Source organism: Mixophyes fleayi, chromosome 3 (genome assembly GCF_038048845.1).
Source record: "Mixophyes fleayi isolate aMixFle1 chromosome 3, aMixFle1.hap1, whole genome shotgun sequence".
Classification (NCBI taxonomy): Eukaryota; Metazoa; Chordata; class Amphibia; order Anura; family Limnodynastidae; genus Mixophyes; species Mixophyes fleayi.
This window is the reverse complement of record NC_134404.1, coordinates 20749138-20767149: the sequence shown is the minus strand read 5'-3', so window position 1 is coordinate 20767149 and position 18012 is coordinate 20749138. Positions and strand designations below refer to the sequence as shown.

General features: G+C 43.3%; 1 protein-coding gene across 1 annotated transcript in view; it reads left to right on the top strand.

Moving 5' to 3' along the window:
• The window catches only part of INTS9 (integrator complex subunit 9), a 36935-nt gene extending 19519 nt beyond the window's left edge, over positions 1-17416 (top strand). The window contains exons 9-17 of the mRNA XM_075201191.1: positions 547-658; positions 1883-2063; positions 6961-7021; positions 8139-8310; positions 11634-11758; positions 12781-12948; positions 13382-13480; positions 15099-15236; positions 16850-17416. Of these exons, the coding sequence (XP_075057292.1) occupies positions 547-658; positions 1883-2063; positions 6961-7021; positions 8139-8310; positions 11634-11758; positions 12781-12948; positions 13382-13480; positions 15099-15236; positions 16850-17026 (1233 nt within the window). The 3' untranslated portion in view covers positions 17027-17416. The remainder of the gene's footprint in view (positions 1-546; positions 659-1882; positions 2064-6960; positions 7022-8138; positions 8311-11633; positions 11759-12780; positions 12949-13381; positions 13481-15098; positions 15237-16849) is intronic.
• The last annotated feature ends 596 nt before the right edge of the window (positions 17417-18012 follow it).

Here is an 18012-nt window from a genome sequence, read left to right as displayed (position 1 = left end):
GGGGCACGGCTCGAGGGGTACGAGAGAACCCATGTCATCATTTTTCTTAAAAATTAAAACGTTATATACACAATCTTCTGACTTTAGGACGTAGCCAGAGAAAGTGCAGAAATTCTCCTGAGGCTGCCAGTTGGGAGACGACTAACTGGGTGGAATTTGTGCCATATTGTTGAGTAAATAGAATAGTTACCTCCCACACCATAGAGGGGAAGGGGGACAATAAAATTGAACCTAAAAATGGGTTTTGGTGAACTTGGCTCCTGATTGGATGTCGGCAGCACTCGTTTGACTGGGTTCCACACACTCCGCCATATCTTTGTAAATACACTGGGCCTCTTCTTCCCAGCGCTTTAAAAGGTATTGTCCAGCGCCAATGATTAGAAAATATTGGGATTTCCAACACCTTGCAGATTGGGAAGGGGGGAGGTGAGGGAATATGACAGTATGGTGGGTTTTAAGATTAGGACGGGGGGCTTTGTCAGGCCTTGATGTCCTGTTTGCCAGAAATCCGTATTAAATAGAATTTTGCTTTTCACTGATTTTCAGCCAATGGATCAAACTTCTCTTAAGAACAGCGACGTCCTAATTCTCACGGGACTGACCCAGATTCCCACCGCTAATCCTGACGGTATGGTGGGGGAGTTCTGCAGTAATCTAGGTAAGAGCCTGGATGTTACACATCGGTCAGTGCAACGTCAGTGGGCTGTGACCTTTATCATTTTTATCATTTACACTAGTTTTAGTTTCTCCACTGTTCATATTGTAAGCTGGACACTATTTCTGAGCCACCCAACCTCCTCTGGTAATATAATATATATATCATATATAGATACATATAAAATAAGAACGGAACATTTAAAAAAAATAAAAAAAAATATATATATATATAATATAAATGTCTAGTGGCGTGTGTTAGTCTGTCTGTGTGTGTGTGTGTAAAAAATAAAACCAAGCTGCAGCGCCACCTGCTGGGCGGAGTTATACACTGACCTACTAAATTCTTAGTGTGTGTGTAAAAAAAAATTCAGAAAGGGCTGAAATTTGGTATACGAAGATGTTTTTAATTTGTTAATTTAATTTGTTAATTGTTAAAAGTGTTTATAAAGATTTAAAAAAAATATATATATAATTTCTTGAAGGAGAAGTGACAGTTGGGAGTGGTTGGTGGTTGCCGGGGGTGACAGTGGGGAGTGGTTGGTGGTTGAGGCCTGGGCTATGGCCCAAATGCATGACAAGAACCTTTTTAACACCTTAAGTAGCTTGATTTGACTAAGATGCATGAGTATCATGCACGGGTTAATATATATATATATATATATATATTTACAAATTTCCTGTCACGGTCCGGAGACTGGATAGGAGCCCAGTGTCGGGGTGGAAGGCTGGCTAACAGGAGATGAGATGGAAGAAAGGTCAAACAAGCCGGGTTCGGTACACAGAGAGGCGTAGAGGTCCAAAGGTTGAGGCAGAAGCGTAGTGGAGGGCAAGCCGAGGTCGGTACACGTGTAGTATATGCAGGTAGACAGGAACAGGAGCTAGATCACAGGCACAGAGCACAATAATCAGGCATTAGAGACAGGAACTGGCCAGGCTTTTATAGGAATTCAAGGGGTGGAGCTAAGGCATGCTGGAAGATCAGGAGATCACTGGAACTGATCTAGAACACTGAATAAAGACAAGGAACTGTCCAGCAGCCAGAATAGCTCAGTCAAAAGAGCAGCAGTCCACGGAGGCAGAAGCCCTGGTTTCGAATCCTGGCATTACCATTGGAAACTGCACCACTATTTTCACCATAGTGTTGCTCTTTATATATTCTATTTATTTTGTATGTACTTGATGGATAATGCTCTTTGATGATCTGTTTTTCCTTCCTTCTCTACAGCAATGACCATACGTAATGGTGGCAACGTGCTGGTGCCCTGTTATCCGTCTGGTGTAATCTACGACCTCTTGGAGTGTCTCTATCAGTACATCGACTCGGCAGGACTTAGCAATGTCCCCTTCTACTTCATCTCCCCTGTGGCCAACAGTTCCCTGGAGTTCTCACAAATTTTTGCAGAGTGGTAAATACAGGGCTGGGAAGTTGGTACAGGATGGAGGGTTTTGTGTTTTTGTAAAACTAGGTCGATCTCTCTCCTCCACAGCCTCTCACATCTACAGCCTCTACAGTAGGGATGGGCTTACACCCATGTGTGCTAAAGGAACTTAGTTCAGTAATTGATAGATCGCTAGTCTTATTTATGGATTCAATCATAAGTAGGTCAGAATTGGTGCCAGGAAACTGTAGATCTCTAAGACTGATTTCTGTCTTGGGTAAGTTATTTGAAGGGATGCGATTCTGAAACATATTGTAGAAACAAATTTGAGAACACAGGGTAAGCATGAGCGACTGGTCATGCCTAACATATTCCTTTTTAGGAGGAGGTGAATTTCAAACATGATCTTGATAGAGAAGTTGATGTGATATATTTGGCAGTTTAACGTTCAGCACAATACACATAACAGCCTGGTACGTAAGATGAGGGCAGTAACTATGAAGCGGCAGAGAATTAGTTGAAGGACAGAAGACGAAGGGTATTATAAAAAGAATACACGGGCTAACATTAGTGGTGTCCCAAAGGGATCAGTATTGGGCTCGGTCTTTTTTAATCTTTTTTACGAATTTCCTTGTAAATGACCTAGAAAATAATGTCCATGTTTGCTGATCACACGAAGTTATGTCTGGTGGTTAATACAGAGCAGGATAGTAACCTTATCAATATGTATAAATGATACAAAGATTTGTCTTGTGAACTTTTCATACCAAGAACCGAGGACAAGGGATCATTAGTTGTGAATGGAAGAACTATGGTTTCACCTTCAGTATAGGAAGGATTCTTTACTGTAAGGGGGTTAAGCTGTGGAATTCCTTATCACATGAGGTGGTGACCGCAATTTCACAAATAGGATTGGATGTCTATCTTACAGGAGAAAAAGAACATTAGGTGGGGGAGGGGGTTATTGAACCAGGGAATTTATCAGATTGCCTTTTTTGGGGTCAGGAAGGAATTTCACCCATTACCCCCTCCCCGTGGAGCTTAGTTTTGTTTTCCTTTCCTCTAGATAAACTATATTGTAATGTATAGAAGGTTGAACTTCATGTTTTGGGTTTTTTCCCAACCTTACTAACAAAGAATGTTGAAGACGAGAGGCCGTTGAGGTTTAGGTCTCCTTCTAACCTGCTCCTCTTTGGCTGCTTTACAGAGACCTGCAGATAAAGCTGTGGGCGTGGAACCTTGTATTAATGGTTACAAAGTGTTTCTGGAACAATGTCTGATCATGAGTACAGGCCTGGTGTAGTGAAAGGTCCATCAGCATCTAACACACTCTTCCTACTGTAGCAACCCTGCAAAGATTTGTGAGTTTATCTGCAAGGAACATGATCTTCTGCTATAGTAAATCTGATATAATTAGGTTTTGGGTGGAATATTAGAAGTTATACCTCACCCCAAGGATGCATTCTTCCATCAACCACATTTTTACTAGTACTGGTCTGAGTCATGAAGAAAGTTATGTAGGTAGGAAGAGATGTGTACAATGGGGATTACATGACCGGCTAGAAGACATTTTCAAGATATGAATGAGAAGCTAACTTGGTTGCAGAGAGAAGCTGAGCAGACTGGGTTGAAAGTCTGCTTCTGCAAAGCAAAGGTGATGAGGGTCAAGGCTAACATTGCGAGCAAGCTCTGCATCAGCGGAAATTATATTGACACTCCATGGGTTTATATAAGAGGCTCTGTCACACAAAGTTGTGGGGGCTGATGAGGATGTAAAGAATCAAACCCACAAGGCAAATGGTGCGTTTGTACAATTATATCCCATCTGGAGAAACTGCAACATCACCAAAAAAAACGAAGCTGAGACCGTTCGGTAGCGATGTTACGTTGGTCCTCCTCTACGGTTGTGAAACTTGTAAGGTCACCAAGCAGATCACTAACCAACCGCAAGTCAAATCGGTGACTCCGATTATTAATATCAAAGGATGACTTGCTAAATGTGACAGGGCAGCTACCGATCGACATTCTGGTGAAATGAAGGAAGTGGGGGAGCCATGGAGAAGGCAGCCTTGGATTGGAACCACCAGGGAGCTTGGAAACGTGTTCATCCACAGAAGACCTGGAGGAGGACCATTGAGATGGAAGTCCTGGCAATAGAGAAGACATGTAAGGAAGTAAAGAAGCTTGTTGTCAATTGTTCCTGTTGGAAGTGCTTCTCGGAAACCTTTTGATCATATTAGAGTTGAAGGAAGAAGAAGCCGAATACTAGACCCCAAAAGTTTACTTACCCGATGTCCAAAGTTCATGATCCATGGTGGATACTCTGACACCCTGCATGTGTCTGCCATCACGCTACTGATTTCTGCTTCCTTTGGGGTGTATGCAGGCGTGAGGTTCATACCCACAGTGCCACTCTGCTGGTTCCTACTTTTTTTTTTTTTTGCTTGGGGCAGTTTGTCGGGCAACCCCATCCCAGTGGGAGTGGGCAGACACCAGAAGACTGGTGTTGGGTGATATGGACTTTTGTCAAATTAATCCAAAAACAAAGTCTCTTCAGAATATGTTCTTTATTTATGTATGCGCAATACAGACCATTTAATTCAAATAGAATAATGGTACTTTCACAGTACCTTTTGCAAGCCTTTTATTTCTTAAAACCACAAACTAATACGTAGATTAAAAGCATCATAAAATACTTTAGACCAATAATATCACTCCATATCTCAGGAACTATCAATATCTTCCCCTCGCCCCCCAGATATAGGCATTAATCCAAATTAATCTTGCCACATTTTATCAGACGCTAACTTACTGTACCACAAGTTCCCTATTCCCTTAATATGTATAATGAAGGGCACATTTCCTTTAGATACGTTACTGCAATACTTTCTAGACATGTTTCTCCACATACCTTAAGCAATATGTCTATAACAGTAAAACAGCTTAATTTGTCAACATATATTTATGCACGTAGCTCTCTTAACTCTTAAGCATCCTAACTTTATTTTATAACCAGCTTTAATTCAACTTCCATTTGTGTGAATTGATTATTCATATCATTGGGCCCGGCAAGTTGTGGATACCCGCTGAACCTCTTGATGCCAAAGCAGTAGATTTTTGTGCCTGAGGTATAACTTCTGATACTCCACCCAAACCTGAATTTTATCACATGACGCGATTGGGCGTCACTTCTGGCCTTTAAAGTAGAACTCCGCTGATTCATTTTTCCTTAATTCTTATTATCAGACACATGGGATGTTTGAGGGCCACACATGCTGTGATATTGGGCCAGTTGGCTGCTGTTACAGTGTGTGACTAGCTTATTCCATTAGTAGAGTAATGTATCTGCTGTTGCCATCTATGCATGTATGACACCTGATAATAAAGGGCAGACCAAACATTCTCCTACTGTCAGGATTGATCTGAATGCAGTTTATACCAGTAGCATGTTGGGAGAACCTGATGAAGTCTGTTTAAGAGGGAGGTGGGATCCAGATGTCCCAAGTAATCTGTGCTTAGATTGGAATATAACAAGCTCTTTGCCTTTGCATGATCCTTGAACTATCCTTTGTTCCTCACATCAACTCTATATCTAAATCATGTTACATACATCTAAAAAATATTTCCAGAATACTCACACATCTTACACTGCAAAATCATTAACTCATGCACTCATTATCTCCCGTATTGACTATTGAAAACCCTGTTACTGGTCTCCCCCCAAATCAGACTCTCACCCCTATAATCTTTTTTGCATGCAGCAGATTGATTTTCCTTGCATTTCATTTTTCCTCTGCTGATCCGCTCTGTCAGTGTCTACACTGGTTGCCTGTTTTTCACCGAATCCAATATAAAATTCTTCTACTAACATACAAGGCCATCAACAAAACTGCACCAACGAACATCTCCTCTCTTGTCTCAAATTATATACCCAACTTGACACCTCCGTTCTGCACAAGATCTGCGTCTCTCTTCTACTCTCATCACATTCTCACATTCCCGGTAATAGGACTTTTTTTCGGGCTGCACCCACTTTGTGGAATTCCCTCCCTCGCACAATAAGACTTTCCTCTAGTCTTCAAACCTTCAAGCATTCTCTGAAAATCCACCTCTTCAGACAAGCTTTTAATATTCCTTAACCACCCTCTTAATCTCCCTAGGTAACCTTATTACCACCCTTACACAAGACAATAATTCTCTGACCCTCCCCCCGTCCAACATTGCTGTGTGACTGATCATACAGCCCACTAGTCACTTTCTACCTTTGCAATCTGGCTGGACCAATATGTGATATGTCACACTTACCCTCATGTATCAGACTCCCATTGTCCTATAGATTGTAAGCTTGAGCAAATGGGAATATTAGACCCATCAATGAGTAACTGAAGATGCACAAAAGTAGGATTTATGACACTAAATAGACTTGCAGTGCACTGTCCTGAAAATGATGATATGCAATAGAAATCTGGATAATGGTTATGAGGGTTTTGTTTTTTTTTGTGTGCAAAAGCTGCTTATACGCTGGAGGTTCTGAATAAATAAAATGTAGTGGGTAATACCTTGCTTTTGTCATTATAGTTTGCATGACCACATATGTACATATGTGGCTTCTTTTCCCCAGCTGGATAGATTAAAGTGCACATTACCTTCACCCTGTGGAGGCAGCCATATTATTGCTGAAGTAATATCTATGACAATGCTGTCTGTCAATTTGCTAATGACTAGTGACACCACTTGACTTGAGACAAATATGGCAGCTATGCTGTGCTACCAGCCATCATCCTTTTTGACATTAAAACAATTGTAAAGTGTTTTTTTACTGCTGTTGGTGTTTTTCCATACCCAAGAAAAGTCTGTCTTGCAGTACCCAGTGTCGGCCACAAGATGGCAGCGCACGCACCTAACATGTTCTCTCCCTCTGCAGGCTTTGTCACAACAAGCAAACGAAGGTCTACCTCCCAGAGCCCCCGTTTCCTCACGCCGAGGTAAGATGGGAAAACATAGCCGAGGATATGTCTAAATAATGGTGCGGAGAAAAATGGGTGGTGCCCCCGAGTGCAACCAATCAGATTTACAATGTAGGCTTTATCCAATCAGGACACCCTACCACAAACTATAATTACATATAAAATAAGAAAAAGTATTTTAGATAACCCATCATCATTGCTAGGTATTGGGTCCCCCAGAATGATCATGAATGTGTTCTTGGATCTTTTTTGGTAGAATAATTTATCAAGTCTAAAGTGTTTACTAATTAAAATTTTCTTATTTTTTTTACTGATCACTGGGGGTTTCTCAATGATAAAGGTGACAACGGAGGTTACATTTTGGGCTGGTCTACCATAAATCTGCCAAATTCATACCATTTGTTGTATCGTCCACGCCCACTGCGCTGATTGGCTATTGGGAGATGTCGCATACATTATTTGTTGTTACGCTCAGCTCTCTTCCTGTTATTCGCTCCCGTCCCATCTCTCCATCCCTGTACTCCTCCTATTATCACTGGAGAACCTCCTCAGATTCTCTGCACCCTGCCTCCAGCCATTCCTTATGTACACGTACTCCTCTAGATTGTAAGCTCACATGAACAAGGACTGGTTTGCCCTGTGAGTCACTAAAGTCATTTACTATCACACAGCGCACTGAGTTATGCGCTAATGCTCCTATTTGTCCACTTGGTGCTGAACAAGATCACATCCACCGTCCACTTTAGGGATCGTCCCCTAGTGTAACGGGGACATGCCAGCATTTGATGGACTGCGAATGCAGATGAAGATGTACACATTGGAAAGTGTAATAAAGGGACTGTTATTCCCACCACTTTAGAACCAACCTATTTTATTTAATGAATATTTCTATTTTTCCTGTTTATAACATGTATCACTTGTCTGTGACTTGAATGGTTTTTGAAACGTATGTCTTTGTGCTTTTCGCCACATCAGCCGTGACTGGTTTTTACAACAACTGTATAGAACGGCTCCTAATGTGCGATGTGTCGGGCTATCCTGTTACCAGATGATAGGATACTACTCTGACAGCCTTTCCCGGGTAGTTCTACGTGTGCAGCCTTCTTACATCGTCTCCTTATTACTCCTCCTTCAGCTAATCCAGACCAACAAGCTGAAGCATTATCCCAGCATCCACGGAGACTTCAGCAATGACTTCAAGCAGCCGTGTGTGGTGTTTACAGGTCACCCCACCCTGAGGTTCGGAGACGTGGTCCACTTCATGGAGCTGTGGGGGAAGTCCAGTCTGAACACCATTATATTCACTGGTATGTGAGGCCGTCGCTTTATATACATGTGATACACAAGTGATGCTAATATATGCAGAGACTCCTGCAAATGAAATTTGTATAAAAGGGTAAAGAAAAGGTAGTGGATATGTGGAACAGCATCCCATCAGAGGTGGTAGAGGATAATACAGTAGAGCAGTTTAAACATGCTGGGGATAGACATAAGGATATCCTTACAAAGAACTAGGGATCAAATAGGGTTTGAGGTTACCATAGGTTAAATGTGGGCAGACTAGATGGGCCGAGTGGTTCCTATCTGCCGTCACATTCTGTGTTTCTATGTAAAAGGTACGTTCTGAGGTAGCTAAATTAGGGTCATTAGGAAAAGTGCAAATGTTAAGGACATGTCATATACATAGAGCTTCCCCAAATACATCTTCCCGTCAATCCTAACACACCTCACCTACATGCATAGAATTTACAGTATTGGGTACATTTTCCCATATATAGTTCTTTTTTAGACTTCAGGTCGTTCTGCCATTATGTAGCAGGGGCGACAAATGTGTTCAGTGATCAGATTTAAAATTGCCGCTCTTTATTTGTAACCGCATACAGTTTTACAGAGGAAATATCCCTTGAAATGTGGACTTCATACAAACCTGCTTTTGGCTTTTGAACCATGAAATGTCTGTGGTGAGACTCCGCAGTAACTGAGAGACCTCAGTTTCCCACTGAGAGGGAAGAGCTTCAGCTGTGAGACTCCGCAGTAACTGAGAGACCTCAGTTTCCTACTGAGAGGGAAGAGCTTCAGCTGTGAGACTCCGCAGTAACTGAGAGACCTCAGTTTCCTACTGAGAGGGAAGAGACTCGGCTGTGAGACTCCCCAGTAACTGAGAGACTTCAGTTTCCTACTGAGAGGGAAGAGACTCAGCTGTGAGACTCCACAGTAACTGAGAGACCTCAGTTTCCTACTGAGAGGGAAGAGACTCAGCTGTGAGACTCCCCAGTAACTGAGAGACTTCAGTTCCCTACTGAGAGGGAAGAGACTCAGCTGTGAGACTCCCCAGTAACTGAGAGACTTCAGTTCCCTACTGAGGGAAGAGACTCAGCTGTGAGACTCCGCAGTAACTGAGAGACTTCAGTTCCCTACTGAGAGGGAAGAGACTCCGCTGTGAGACTCTGCAGCAACTGAGAGACTTCAGTTCCCTACTGAGAGGGAAGAGACTCAGCTGTGAGACTCTGCAGCAACTGAGAGACTTCAGTTCCCTACTGAGAGGGAAGAGACTCAGCTGTGAGACTCCCCAGTAACTGAGAGACTTCAGTTTCCTACTGAGAGGAAGGAGACTCAGCTGTGAGACTCCCCAGTAACTGAGAGACTTCAGTTTCCTACTGAGAGGGAAGAGACTCAGCTGTGAGACTCCCCAGTAACTGAGAGACCTCAGTTCCCTACTGAGAGGGAAGAGACTCAGCTGTGAGACTCCCCAGTAACTGAGAGACTTCAGTTTCCTACTGAGAGGGAAGAGACTCAGCTGTGAGACTCCCCAGTAACTGAGAGACCTCAGTTTCCTACTGAGAGGGAAGAGCTTCAGCTGTGAGACTCCCCAGTAACTGAGAGACTTCAGTTTCCTACTGAGAGGGAAGAGCTTCAGCTGTGAGACTCCCCAGTAACTGAGAGACCTCAGTTCCCTACTGAGAGGGAAGAGCTTCAGCTGTGAGACTCCCCAGTAACTGAGAGACCTCAGTTTCCTACTGAGAGGGAAGAGCTTCAGCTGTGAGACTCCCCAGTAACTGAGAGACTTCAGTTTCCTACTGAGAGGGAAGAGACTCAGCTGTGAGACTCCCCAGTAACTGAGAGACTTCAGTTCCCTACTGAGAGGGAAGAGCTTCAGCTGTGAGACTCCCCAGTAACTGAGAGACTTCAGTTTCCTACTGAGAGGGAAGAGACTCAGCTGTGAGACTCCCCAGTAACTGAGAGACTTCAGTTCCCTACTGAGAGGGAAGAGACTCAGCTGTGAGACTCCCCAGTAACTGAGAGACTTCAGTTTCCTACTGAGAGGGAAGAGACTCAGCTGTGAGACTCCCCAGTAACTGAGAGACTTCAGTTCCCTACTGAGAGGGAAGAGCTTCAGCTGTGAGACTCCGCAGTAACTGAGAGACTTCAGTTCCCTACTGAGAGGGAAGAGACTCCGCTGTGAGACTCTGCAGCAACTGAGAGACTTCAGTTCCCTACTGAGAGGGAAGAGACTCAGCTGTGAGACTCTGCAGCAACTGAGAGACTTCAGTTCCCTACTGAGAGGGAAGAGACTCAGCTGTGAGACTCCCCAGTAACTGAGAGACTTCAGTTTCCTACTGAGAGGGAAGAGACTCAGCTGTGAGACTCTGCAGCAACTGAGACCTCAGTTTCCTACTGAGAGGGAAGAGACTCAGCTGTGAGACTACCCAGTAACTGAGAGACTTCAGTTTCCTACTGAGAGGAAAGAGACTCAGCTGTGAGACTCCCCAGTAACTGAGAGACTTCAGTTTCCCACTGAGAGGGAAGAGACTCAGCTGTGAGACTCCCCAGTAACTGAGAGACCTCAGTTCCCTACTGAGAGGGAAGAGACTCAGCTGTGAGACTCCCCAGTAACTGAGAGACTTCAGTTTCCTACTGAGAGGGAAGAGACTCAGCTGTGAGACTCCCCAGTAACTGAGAGACCTCAGTTCCCTACTGAGAGGGAAGAGACTCAGCTGTGAGACTCCCCAGTAACTGAGAGACTTCAGTTCCCTACTGAGAGGGAAGAGACTCAGCTGTGAGACTCCCCAGTAACTGAGAGACCTCAGTTCCCTACTGAGAGGGAAGAGCTTCAGCTGTGAGACTCCCCAGTAACTGAGAGACTTCAGTTCCCTACTGAGAGGGAAGAGCTTCAGCTGTGAGACTCCGCAGTAACTGAGAGACTTCAGTTTCCTACTGAGAGGGAAGAGCTTCAGCTGTGAGACTCCCCAGTAACTGAGAGACTTCAGTTTCCTACTGAGAGGGAAGAGCTTCAGCTGTGAGACTCCGCAGTAACTGAGAGACTTCAGTTTCCTACTGAGAGGGAAGAGCTTCAGCTGTGAGACTCCCCAGTAACTGAGAGACCTCAGTTTCCTACTGAGAGGGAAGAGCTTCAGCTGTGAGAGAGCTACATGCAGTTGTTTTGTCTCTTCCATCCAGAATAGCACAGTACTCTTAAGAGCTTGTAAAGTTGTGCTCTAAAATGCTAATGAGACGTCGGCATTAAAGGGCGTCTCCACCCAAAAATGATACTTTATTATTTAGTGTGCAGAGTAGCCACTTGTGACTGTCCTGTGATCCTTTTATTTCCTTCTAAATATTCTCCATTCAGAACCCGACTTCTCCTACCTGGATGCCTTGGCACCGTACCAGCCGCTGGCTATGAAATGTGTTTACTGTCCGATCGACACGCGGCTCAATTTCATCCAGGTGACAAAACTGCTGAAAGAAGTCCAGGTGAGACCTGTAGCTGTACATTAGGGAAACTGTGGCCTGTTTTATCCAATTCCCTTCAGATAGGGCCCTTTAAATGGTGTAACTGCTGCTTGAGGAGCGGAGAGGCAACCAATCGGACTCCTTCTTTCACTCTGAAGCCCAGAATGGGCCTTGTCTTGGGTGAACGTACATCGTGAATATTAGTACATGGTTCTTATTGTGGTGTCTACAGGTGCAAACCTCAGTTACTGGGCGGGGGGGTTAATCTTTCAGATTTCTGGCCATATCCCTGTAATATCTAGCTCTAAGTAGAACGGGTAACCACAGGTATCATTGAGTAGCCCGTAAAGCACTGCTGAACCTTGGTTTATTTCCAGTCTTTTATACTCTTACTTAATAAGTTTATTTATTATTGTTTATTTGTATGGCTGCAGAGAATGGGCCCCTCTCCTGCCATTGGCTCATTCTGTTAGCGCTTCTCTGCGCACCAAACATGATCGTAGCTGATAACTCGCCAGCAGAGTACGGGGATAATCGTTTTATATGGTGTATTATGCCCTATGAATACAACATGAGGTTGGGTGGAATGTTACAGGAGCCAGTGAGTTTTTAGATATGAACCATAGAGGTCAAATACACTGTTCAGCGTGACCCTGAATTTCCACTGCAACTCTTGTGAAAAAGTAAAGTATTACACCCCCAATTATAGACAGCTGGAGCCCCTCCCTCATCTTTAGGACAGTTATATTACTGTGATATCACTGGCCCTGCCCCTGTGTATGAATCCACCAATCCCCACACTATGTTTCTACAAAGCAAAGTCTGCCAAGTTGTCAGTCGCACTCTGTCTGCTCTGTTAGAGTAGCTCCTCCGTCCTGTCATGGTAACGGAGTGACAGAGAGCATGATGGACAGATTTAGCTTAATATAAGAACGTCAGTCTTTTCGCATGTATTATTCAGCACCGTAATACACAGTCTTTTATGGAAAGCTATTGGCAAAATATTTGTTCCGTAATCGAAAATTATATTTTATATTTTTTAGCCTCTGCACGTCGTGTGTCCAGAGCAGTACACACAGCCCCCGGCATCCCAGTCACACCGTTCCGATCTGATGATCGACTGCCAGCCACCCCCCATGTCCTATCGCCGGGCGGAGGTGCTGACGCTGCCTTTCAAAAGGCGCTATGAGAAGATCGAAATCATGCCAGAGGTCAGTGACCAGTGCAGAGTCCTCGGGGTCAGTCCTTCTGCAAAATGGATCATTACTTAGCAAAATAATCTTTAACTGCTTGCAATGTGCTCTGATTAATCAAGACCTGTATACAATAAATTGTCCTAAAAAACAGTGAAGTTAATCCTTCGACATATGATACATAGACCTATTCCGTGCCCTTAAGCCCCACTTGCTGATAAAATAGATGACACGTTCTTACTGTGCAGATTTATAATACCAGGTATCACAGGCTGCATCTGCAAATTAATTCTAGTAATCTGATCCGTGCAGTTGGATACTAATATGTATCGATGCAGCGAGAATGTTCATTAAAAATTGTGTTATGTTCCTGCATTTCAGTCTGTCATTGCTTTAATTACATTCTCTCTCTCCTTTTGTGCTTTTATTTTCATCGTCCTGATTTGTTTAGCTGGCAGAGTCTCTGGTGCCGCTGGAAATTAAACCCGGCGTTTCCCTGGCGACCGTCTCCGCCGTTCTGTACACCAAAGATAATAAACATATTCTGCAGGTGAGACTCAGATGCTGGAATTGATAAATGACATTAAGTTGTACTCGGTGAGCTTATTATTATCGTTTATTTGTTAGGCGCCACAAGGTATCCGCAGCGCCGTACACAGTACAAACAGTAGACTATACAGGGTAAAACAATACAGAACAGTAAACACAAAGTACCAGAACTTCAGAAACTCCAGGCTGGCAAATACTGTAAAAACGGAGCGGAAGAACAGGTCTGGAGACAGGAGGGGAGAGGGGCCCTGCTCATACGAGCTTACATCCTAAGGGAGGGTAGACAAAATCAGGCACAAGAGGGAGCCAGTGAAGCAAAGGGGAGAGAAAAAGGAGCCAGTGAGAAACAGAAGAGGTGAGAGGTTGAGTGGATGGTTGGTTAATCGTATCGCATAGAATGAGGCACGTTTATAGACTGTAGAAAGCGCACAGACCCATGCCGCTTATACGTGCGTCTGTTTGGGCGCCAAGTGGTGGTTCTTGGCACTGCCGTCGGAAACTGAATGAGGGCGGCTTAACTATTTGCAAAGCTGGAACCTCCCCCCCCCCCCCCTAAATCTCCACCCTTTTGTCTTATTTTAAATAATCTCCTACCACAAATTGAACGCGTGTTTGATATGTGAGTGCAAAGGTCAAGCCGATCCACAAGAAACGCCCACGTTCACACTGACTCCTCCCAATTTGTGGGTGCAAACTTATCCTACCCAGCAGACTGCAAAACCTTGCGCTGCCTGGTAAGACCACGTCCTATTTTTCCCATGAGTTCCCCTGCCTGGTGTCACCAGCCGTTCAACACTTTATGTCCCCGTCTGACCGGTGGTGACCGTAATGTCTCAATCCGATGTTGGGGACCCGACTCATTGGTATGACAGGGGAAGGTATGTCCTTGTTGGACCTTTAAATTCTGTATTATATGGGAGCGTTTACGCTGGCATCTTATAATATTTACTAATGCATCTGCAAGGTCAGGTCTTGGCTGAAGATGAGGAGAAATTCGGGTGGGACAGGAAGGTCTCACAGCAATATATTGCTCGGCAAGGGGGAGCAGAGTAAATATTGTTATTAGGGATATGTCAAATACACTGCATATTTCTATTTATAGGTTGTTTCTATCTATAACTTCAGGTTCCTGTTTAATAAAATTCTGCTGATGACCTCTATAAAGTCTCCACGGCTGGTGGGACCTTTGTCTGTAGTGTAGCCAAGTGTGTAAGCGGTAAAACAGAAGTTGCTCAATCAATTTATAGGCTCATAGCAGGTACTTAAAAAGGGTGGGGTTATCCTGAAGGAAACAAACTGCTGCTATTTCAATTTGTACATAAAAATGCAGAAATCTCAGTTACACACATTTACAAAGGTATGGTAAGCCCCCCCCCCTCCCCCCGCCCCGTCAAGGCGCCTCCTGGTGAAGGGATGGACTTCAGCCTCAGACATACAGCTTCAGTCCACCTGTTTTAAAAACAGGTGGATATCTATAATATTTAAATAAAAAGATCATATAGCAGATGTGGATATTATCATGTTAATAAGATACATGTATTCTGTAAGTTGTGATGTGCTTGAAGATGTTGGAACTCATTGTCCTAATAATAAAGGATCTGATTGTTTCCTCCGTTCAGCCGCCTCCTAAACCTGCTCCACCCCAGTCCAGCAAGAAGAGGAAGCGACCGGCGGAGGGCAGCCCGGAGACCCAGCCCTTCAAGCCCCTGCTGAGCGGCTCTATACCTGTGGAACAGTTTGTGCAGACGCTGGAGAAGGTAATTGAGATATTAACCCGACGCGCTTCACAGGACCGCTCCATCCAACTTAGAGTTTAGTTTTGGTTGAGTTCAATAAATTATGCTGGCATATATGGATGTAATTATCTGGATTAGTGCCCTGAGGTCTCTAATGGTCCAGCCACGCTCTCCTCTCTCCTAACGCTTGTGTCACACTTAGGGGACATTCCACCTTGGTGAGCTGGGAAGATCACAGAGGATGGGTATCAACTGAACAACTGCCTGTATGAATCAGGAGAGAGGATTGATAAACTGGAGCATTCATGACTACGAGGGTCCCAGCACCCCCAAATAAATAGCACTGTAGGACCGTCCTCCGCTGTGTGGACTGTCTTTACACTTAGGTTTCCAATATAATTATACAACTGTATTATATATACACACTATGGGCCTGATTCATGTTTGAACGTTAGTCCATTTGCGTGTTGTGTGTGTGTGTGTGTGTGTGTGTGTGTGTGTGTGTGTGTGTGTATATATATATATATATATATATATATATATATATATATATATATATATATATATATATATATATATATATATATATATATATATATATATATATAATTATAACGTGTATGCAGGTAAGATGGATTGTATAAAAACATTGTATGCACAGTACACATTGGGGCCGATTCAATTCTGCCGCGACTAACAGTATTACCGGTAATGTGAACCTGGATTCTTATCGCGGCTTAGGGAGCCGCGAGTAAAAAGCCAGCGTTGGAATTATCGTATTAACGGTAAAACTACTGACGCCGCGTTATATGTGGCAGAATTGAATCGGCCCCATTGAATGTATCTTAACTTATGTATTTAATGTAAATATATATATATTATTAGTAATAATTATTATACTGTTTAGAGTTGTTCATTTATTAAAATTTTTCTTGTGTGTTCCAATGCTATCTTATATTGCACATCTGCATGCCTGTATCCTGCTGTCTGTCTACATACCGCAAATGGATTTACGTATGTTAGCTCTCTGGGGCATATTCAATTAGGTCCAGCGATTGCGATTACCTGCGGCTGCGCATGTAAAGTGACAATACGGTACCGCAACATCGCGGATTTCCCTTCGCCAACCCTATGGGAGCGCGTATCCAGCATCTTTAGACCTAATTGAATTTACCCCTTTGTGTCATTTAGAAGAAAAAAAAAACCTTGCACAAACCGAATTCTACCGAATACCTTGTGCATATATTAGGACGACATTGGATAGATTGAGAAAAGCAATGAAACGCGTTGTTTCAGAAGACTGTTTTCTGCTGCTGATCAATAATATAGAGGGATCTAGATATTGAAGACTCCAAAGCAAGAAGCTGAACCTACATTATTGGAACCTCTTTCCGGGTTAAGTTGTCCACTTCTAGAAGTTTTCACTAAATTTAAATATAAACATCATTCAGGCTTTTCCTGCAGGGTTCTTATTGGTGTTCCTCATGCCTTGTGCGCTTCATTATCTAGCAAATTAGAATGTATTACCCAACCCAGAAACATCAGATTCACCTCATAACTGGTCACGGTTAAATATTCTTTGTATAGTTTGTGGCCAGTTGTACTGACCTGCTCTCTCCCCTGTAAATGTGCAGCATGGATTCAGCGATGTGAAGATTGAAGACACCGCAAAGGGTCACATTGTGCATCTGCAAGAGGCGGAGACACTTATCCAGTTTGAGGAAGACTCCACCCACATTATCTGTGAGCACGACGAGCGCCTGAGGGTCAGACTCCGAGACATGGTTCTGAAATTTCTACAGAAATTTTAGTTTTCATATTCGGGACGTCTGAGCCAAGAAAAGGAGAATTGCATACCCAACGCATTTCACACCTTAGGTGTTGGATGTACGGAGGCCGCTCTGTCAAGGCTCTGGAAACAAGACTTGCTCCTGATTATCAGGCAAATTGACTAATCCGTGGCCATAGCACTATTAGTGTTGAACTATCCTGTATAATGAACTTTACACCTATGTAAATCTGCAAACATGTACAGAGTTGTAATTACATGTAGTATTTTTACATTTTCAAGATGTCCATTCAGTTTTTTTTAATTCATATCCTTTAAGTGATAATAATAACATTATTATTCCCTTTTTTTTTTTTTTTTTTGCTGATATTTAAAGTTATCCCATTCTCTGTAACATATAGGGGCATATTCAATTAGCTTTTGGATTCGCGGTAACGCGCCGGAACAGCCGCGAAATGTAATACACGGTACCGCAATAACGTGGATTTTCGTTCGTAGCCCACAGGGTTGCGAACGAAAATCCGCGTTAATGCGGTACCGTAATACCAGCAAGAACGCGCACTTTTCGCGGTAACGCGCGTTACCACGAATCCGAAAGCTAATTGAATATGCCCCTTAGGGTTACCTGTTTTGCAGTGCAGCAATATTATTTCAACAAATATAAAAAAATATAATTTGTAATGGCTGCCTGCTCTGCAAATAGGGCAGGGAGGGAATTGCTATCTTTTCAAAAATAATTTATGTCCGCTGAACGCTCCAGCTCACAAGTAGATAGGATGCAAACACCTTTATAGCTACATATTCAAGTGCTTTAATAATTCATATCCTCCAGTGATGATAATTATTTTCAAAGTGTGAGATTTCACTTTATAACATACGACGCATAGCTAGAAGTGCACTTCAAAGACCGTATTTTTCAAAACTCTGTCTCTTCATAGTCCCAACTTTTCTGTCGCCAGTGGTGTAGGGGTTACATTAACACGTTGCACAGTTCTTCTTAAAATATTT